Consider the following 6,906-nt stretch of genomic DNA (forward strand, 5'->3'; position numbering starts at 1 on the left):
CCACATGGCCTCGCTCTTGCTGCGGGCCACGGGCCGGCTGTGACCTCCCTTAGGGCTGTGACCTCCCGTAGGGCTGCAAGAGGCACCGCCACCAAGCGTAGTGAGGAGCTCTCTTCACGCGTAATTCAGGTAAAACGAGATGTTACCTCCCAGCTATTTTTTCTTAGGGTCTTAAATGTCGTGTGTGGCCATTCATGACTTTAAAAGCTCTTCAGAAAATCAGAGCAGAACACGTGCTTGAAAACCCTCCGCTAGTAATAAACTGTACAGTTCTCTTCTAGACGTAACCACCAGGTAGATTATAAACAATGAACAGCATTGCCAGAAGGGTTTTGCGGTCGGTGAAGCACGGCCGAGCTGCGTGGCTGAGGGCCAGCTCTGCTCGCCCTGGGAAGCAGCGTTATCACAGGATGGTTTTGGGAATAGAGACGAGCTGTGACGACACCGGCGCTGCTGTGGTGGATGAAGCTGGCTGTGTTCTGGGAGAAGCGCTGCACTGTCAGAAGGAAGTTCATTTACAGTAAGAACAGACTTCTCTCAAGGCTTCTGCCTTAATAACGATTCTGTTGTTATTGTTACTTATAATATCATCCATATGAAAGTCTTCCCTGCCCCATAAAACTCAGTAAGTGGTGGGTAGGTGTGAAGATGTATCACTTTGGCCTCAACACATACTGCCTGAGATAGTACTAAGAGGGAGGAAATAAATGCCATGAATTTAACAAGTTTCCTCTAGTGTTTTCTTTCAAAGAGAGACATTACTTTTCTAACTTGGAGATGAAAACATTGCTACTGTTAAAATCAGCGATTTTAATTTTCCCTTTTTAAAGGGAATATTAATCAAATATAAGCATTGGTGGTTTAAGAACATGAGCTGACAAGTGAGGGGTTCTGAATATTAAGTTATATTGTTTTGGAACTGTTTTGAGATACATTTAAAAAGCATCTGTACCAAAAAGGGCAAGTTACATCCTTTTCTGGCCTTCCACTGATAATTATGCTCCCTTCAGTGCCCTTGATACTAAACAAGGCGTTTGAGAACGCACTAAGGAAACAGGCAGGATACGACAAGGTTAAGAGGTGCCCGAAAACTATTTTTATGGCATTCTATCTCTTGCAAACCACCAATGCATTGCAATTCCTTGGTTTTACTAGATCAGGAGGAATAATTCCTGTGGTGGCACAGCAGCTTCACAGAGAAAACATCGACCGAGTGGTTCAAGAGGCCCTTTGTGCCAGCGGCGTTTCTGTGGCTGACATTGCGGCCGTGGCCACCACGGTGAAACCCGGGCTCGCTCTGAGCCTGGGCGTGGGGCTGCAGTACAGCCGGGGCCTGGTCAGCAGGCACCAGAAACCCTTCATCCCCATCCATCACATGGAGGCTCACGCACTCACCATCAGGCTCACACATCACCTGGAATTTCCCTTCTTAGTTCTCCTCATCTCTGGAGGCCACTGTCTCTTGGCAGTAGCACAAGGAGTTTCAGATTTCCTCCTGCTTGGACAGTCCATCGACATCGCACCGGGTGACATGCTGGATAAGGTAATATCTCCTTTCCTTACCTTTCTGTAGTTGTTCTCTTCTTTTTATTGCTTTTATACTACACAATGGTAGTAATATCATCAGCCTGAGGACAGCAATTCAGTGCAATACAAGTTTTATGTAACTTTTTTTCTATTTTGAAATGCCATATATGTAAGATACGAAAGACCATTAAAAATGTACACAAAACATCAGTTGTAACGTATGTACATTAATTATATTTTAGCAAATAGCAACATAACCAAAACTGGTGTTGGATGTTTCATTGACACCGATTATACAAAGAAGTTGTATTAATTAGAGAAGATTTATAGAGGTATTTTATAGAGGTATTATTATGCTGTCACGTTTAAAGCAATGCATGTTAAAGCATTTCTTACTATTTTTAGTTTTTAGAGTTTGAAAAGCATGGTTTGGCCTTCACAATCTTAAGTTTTCTGGGTCCCTGAGTACAGTCTGTAAAACTGGTCACTTATGGCTTTGTTCTCAGCACTGTTTTTAAACAGTATTTGTGCATATAAATTAAAAAATTGGGGGAGTGCATGGAATCATAAAGGGGATTCAAAAGTTGAAACCAGCTTTGTTCCTGTGTATCTGGTAATACAGTATGGCAGACCATGTGTGTTTCCTATAGCTTAAAAATGGAGTAATTAGTATTTCCTGAAAATTTTGTTGATCCTTATGTTTGCCCAGATTGTTCTAGAATTGCATTTCTAAATACTCCAAGAAAAAAAAAAATCCTGCTGGGCTGGTGTTATCAGCCATGATAGCCTTACCATGCCCTGTTTGTAATTTTACATTGGATTGGATTTTTTTGTGTCACATTTTACTCCATAGACTGCAGTACAGTGATGCCATTCCAGGAGGAACTGATTCCAAGTCTGTTGTTTGTCATCTCCTTAGGTGGCACGAAGACTGTCTCTAAGAAAGCACCCAGAGTGCCACAGCATGGCTGGGGGGCAGGCCATAGAGCACTTGGCTCAGACTGGGAACCAGGAACTGCTCACCATCCGACTGCCCATGCAGCAGTATCGGAACTGTGACTTCTCTTTCTCCGGACTGCAAAACGTTGTCAATAATGCCATTGTACAGAAAGAAAAAGAAGAAGGTATTTTTAGGCAGTCAGATACAAACTGAGCTTTTGATGACCTGCACTCAGGAGCCCCCTTTGATGATATATTTTTATAGGTATTCAGGAAGGTGAGATCCTGTCCTGTGTTAAGGATGTTGCTGCTGCTGTACAGCACGCAGTGGCTGTTCATATTATCCAGAGGACATATAGAGCCATGCTCTTCTGCATCAAAAACAGCATATTGCCATCAAAAAATGCCACTTTGGTGGGTATACCTTTTTTTTTCCTTTTTATCTCTGACTCTATAACATCCTTTGAAAATGCAGATGCTTCGTTGTACTTTCTGCCTTTGACATATGAGGAAGATCTCAATATGTATTATATTGTTAAAATGTCAACAATATTGAAGTAACAGTCATACAAATATTTAGCTGGGGTTTAAGCTAGAGAGAGATTTTCTTATCATCTAATCTAACCTCCCATAACAACTTGCCCTCGTGCTGCCCAATACTTGAAGGCTGTTCTAGTTACAGTAGAACTATAGACTGGTTTAGCTTGGAAAGGACCTTAAAGATCATCCAGTTCTAAGCCTCCTGCCACAGGCAAGGACCCCTTCCATTAGACTGATGTGCTTCAGGAATGTCTTTGCATAATAAGCAAACTTAGCATACTCTTTTCTGGCAAGTTTTAATCTTCAAATGCAGCATTCATTGCTGTCTTTAGAACTTAACTGATAACACGTTCTGAACATGATGCTAATTGTGTGTAACCCCTAAGTACTTTTGAGTTAATGCCTTTTTTTCTTTTTGAAATGCTGTCAGGTTGTATCAGGAGGAGTTGCAAGTAATCAGTATATCCGAAAAGTCCTACAGAATCTGGCAGATGCAAATGATTTTGCTTTACTGTGTCCTCCTCCAAGACTCTGCACTGATAATGGTGTTATGATTGCATGGTAAGAGTTGTTTCTCTTTAACACACAATACAGGAGCACATGCAAAGTTGACATGAGAGTCAAGAAGCTCTTTTTGTGCTGACTGAACCATGTGCTCAAATGCAGAGTTGTGATGTACATTTTTCTGTAATTGCTTTGTTGCTCAGGAATGGCATTGAAAGGTTACGTGCAGGGCTGGGGGTCCTTCACAGCACTGCTGGCGTCCGCTACGAGCCAAGGTAAGTGACTGCTCATTCCCAGGCTCTGTGCTCACTGCGGGCTGGGAAAGGGGAACAGGTCCCATGAAAAACAGGCACAAGCTGCTGAGGAGTCTCTCTGCAGCACATAGTTTAAAAGTTACCTTCCAAGGCAGTTTTAAATACAAATGATCGAGGCTGGTATTTATGTTTGTTTTGGCTCAGAAACTTAATTTATCATACATAACAGTTCTATGTATTTTCCTACTATGATTATATAGATGTTAGGCTTAAGGCCAAACAAAATGCAGATATTTCAAAAGTACCAGCTGGTCTTAAACTTTGGAATTTTTTTTAGGTTTTTTTTTTCCCTTTCCATTTTCAGAAAAACAGACCTGGATGGTCTCAATAAAAAAAACCAAAACTGTATTACAGTTTTCAGATGAAAAATTATAAAATACTTCAAAAATAATTTGCTGTATATATTTCAGTGAATAAAAAACTAAGTTTTACTTGCTGTAGACAATGAATTACTTAAGATTATCTTAGTAGTTACCTGTGAATCTCTAGTGTTTTGCATTCATCAGCAGGACATAAAATGAATTATCAACTAATATCGGAAGCTAAATACAACAACAGGCCCAGAAGATAGCTTTGAAATCACAACTGTGTTTCTAGACTTTGGAATTGCTACAAACAAAAATATTTCCTCATTGTAAAGATATTTCCAGGTACAGACTATTTTAATGGTCACAGTCTTAGAAGTGCAGGGCATGTTCTGAAATACTTTGACTCCTGTGCTAATTGTAAAAAAGGTCTGTGAAGCTGTACATCTGTGTGATATGGCAACAGTGATGTTAATTTTTAACAAATACATAATTTTGTTTTCTAGAGCTCCCCTGGGAATTGATATTTCAAAAAGAGTTGAAGAAGATTCCATCAAGGTGCCAAAATTAAAAGAGATACGATGGTTGGCATCTTAAAAAGTAACTTAATAAAATAAATAGTTCAATGAAAAGTGTTTCAATGCTGTTATGATTAGGGACAATACCTGGATTACAAGTGTTGAAATCACCTGTCAGAGAAACAAATGCTGTGTTGCTATCACCAAAGTGATTCCAGTTACTATGCCAAATTAAGCATTCTCAGTATTAAAACAAAAAGACTTAAAAGTGCAGGATGCATTCATAGCGAGTTCTTTGTACATGTACAACTCTGATTATTAATAAGTACACCCAAGTGTGTAAAAAAACCCAGACCAAACATTGTAAGAAAACTTGATTTACTGACTTTGTGTATAGAATAAATGCAACATCTCCAGATACAGCTCTATAATTCATCTACTGAAAGTAACTTCAGCCTGCTGCATGTGTCAGATGCTTTTTCACTGTTGCTCTCTAGTTTTGCAATCCGAGATCCAAACTGCACTGCCCTTTTTGGCAAAACAGTTGAGGCTGTCAGGCCCAGCTCCTTGGCTGCAAGGCGCAGAATCAGTTTCTCACCAATTCCTCGAGGTAAAGTCAAATCAGCTTTTTCTGAGACGGGCAGGGAATTGAGGAATGAGACAACATCTTCATCGAGAAAAGGAAACCTGAAAGAGAGACTTACATGAGGAAAGACCCTTTAAAAATTCCACAGGAATAATCTTGGTTTTCCCCTTTACCACATGCAAAGACCTTGTGAAACTACACTGTAACTTTGAAACAAAAAGATTTACACAACAAATGCTGGTATAATTGTGACTTTCATGCATTTATACCTAATCATGTGCATGGTTAAGAGCACTGCACATCCACCACTGCAACTGTTCTCGTGCTGAACTGAAAATGTGCAACTAAGATTTGGAAAAATACTGGCACAAAGATCACATGAGAAAATCCTTCATGCACCTGAGTGGCCTCTGCTCCTGGACAACACCTAAGGAATGGTAGCATGGAGGAAGTAGGCACAAATAAAATGATTCTTCAACTCTTCAGACTTAACAGCCAAGAAATGTGGTGGATATTGACTATGCTTTACTGCAGGGATAGGAATACACAGCTCCTGTTAACACTGTCTTTCTCCAGAGACACTCCCCAAAGGTCTACACCAGAACACTTCAAAGCTGTGCAAAAGACTGTTTAGCTTAGAATTATAAAACCAGCTAGAATTTCCCTATTTCAACATCTGTTGCTTCTTCTTAAAACTTCTAGATGGAAATCAAGTTGCTAAATTTCCTTAAGTAAACTCTTCTACAATATACTACAGACCACTTTTTTAAAAAACAAAACCAAAAACTGCACAACTCAGTACACATTAACAAAACTGCAGCCAAACTAGAGACAATAAAACACACAGAAGTTACAATTAAGATTTTGTTAGAGGTGTTAAAAACTGCATCTAACCAGCAAAACCAGTTTTGCTCTGTGTTAAAACAGTAATACCTGGCTTCTTTTCCATGATCACTGATGATCCTGTCATCTCTGCCGAGATTTCGAGAAGAAATGCGCCCTAACTCCATTTCAAGTTCTTTATTAAGACCCTCTGAGCCATCTTTTGTGAAGCAAACACGATGTCGAGAATACCCAGCAAGCTGTTCATCTGCTCCAATTCCTGTAAGCACAACCTGAGGAAAACAGAAGAAATTTTAGTATCTATGCAAGTTAATTTGTAACAGACCTTAAAGGTTTAACTACATTTTAAGGAGAAAAATTTTAATACACATCTTTTAAAAGTATTACTTATCAGAATGGGCTGTGCCTTACACATTTACAAAGCCTGAAACAATTCCCAGTACAGTCACTGGTAACTGAAATTATCAGACCTAAAGTACACACAACTGTTGTTAGTGGAGCAAGGAAAAAACCATCAAAATAATGCCATATGTATCACAAATACACCAGTATATTTGAAGAATGTCTTTGTTAGTTTCTAGGATAATAAACAGCATTTGTTAAACACTAGCCTTTAAAAATTATTGCCAAAGTCTATGTCATATGTTGTAGTTACCTGAATGTACACCCAGACTACTATTCATTTACCAGCTACATTACACAAAGTAAAAATGACTTATACTACTCAGGAAGTACAGTAAAATGTTTTTATCAAGAGAAAAAACACTATTACATCTGGCCCATTACTGTGCCTTCAACAGCTGAAATGAAACATTTCCTTCTTCCCTACA

General features: G+C 39.4%; 2 protein-coding genes across 3 annotated transcripts in view; one reads left to right on the forward strand and one right to left on the reverse strand.

Annotated features, from left to right (window-relative positions):
* On the forward strand, positions 1-4,761 carry OSGEPL1 (O-sialoglycoprotein endopeptidase like 1). 2 transcript variants are annotated; one of them, XM_031057022.1, is made up of 8 exons: positions 1-129; positions 271-520; positions 1,156-1,543; positions 2,447-2,651; positions 2,732-2,880; positions 3,437-3,567; positions 3,714-3,785; positions 4,636-4,761. In XM_031057022.1, the coding sequence occupies exons 2-8, from the start codon at positions 309-311 to the stop codon at positions 4,724-4,726; spliced, it is 1,248 nt and encodes a 415-aa protein (XP_030912882.1). In that variant the 5' UTR covers positions 1-129; positions 271-308; the 3' UTR covers positions 4,727-4,761. The 2 variants fall into 2 exon arrangements, with proteins under 2 accessions (XP_030912882.1, XP_005416040.1); XM_005415983.2 differs by having other exon boundaries at positions 282-520.
* Positions 4,762-5,008: 247 nt separating this feature from the next.
* ASNSD1 (asparagine synthetase domain containing 1) overlaps positions 5,009-6,906 on the reverse strand; it is a 3,701-nt gene continuing 1,803 nt past the window's right edge. Inside the window, exons 2-3 of the mRNA XM_014307660.2 lie at positions 6,167-6,348; positions 5,009-5,334 (exon numbers count right to left, since the gene is read on the reverse strand). Coding sequence (XP_014163135.1) covers positions 5,073-5,334; positions 6,167-6,348 — 444 coding nt within the window. The 3' untranslated portion in view covers positions 5,009-5,072. The remainder of the gene's footprint in view (positions 5,335-6,166; positions 6,349-6,906) is intronic.

This window comes from Geospiza fortis, unplaced genomic scaffold (genome assembly GCF_000277835.1).
Source record: "Geospiza fortis unplaced genomic scaffold, GeoFor_1.0 scaffold112, whole genome shotgun sequence".
NCBI classification, from domain to species: Eukaryota; Metazoa; Chordata; class Aves; order Passeriformes; family Thraupidae; genus Geospiza; species Geospiza fortis.

Bases quoted from the DNA above. Each gene is read 5' to 3' on its own strand.
- OSGEPL1 (XM_031057022.1), top strand. From the start codon at position 309: ATGAACAGCATTGCCAGAAGGGTTTTGCGGTCGGTGAAGCACGGCCGA. The intron at 3,568-3,713 runs GTAAGAGTTGTT...TTTGTTGCTCAG, and splicing joins AATGGTGTTATGATTGCATG to GAATGGCATTGAAAGGTTAC. The intron at 3,786-4,635 runs GTAAGTGACTGC...TTTGTTTTCTAG, and splicing joins GGCGTCCGCTACGAGCCAAG to AGCTCCCCTGGGAATTGATA.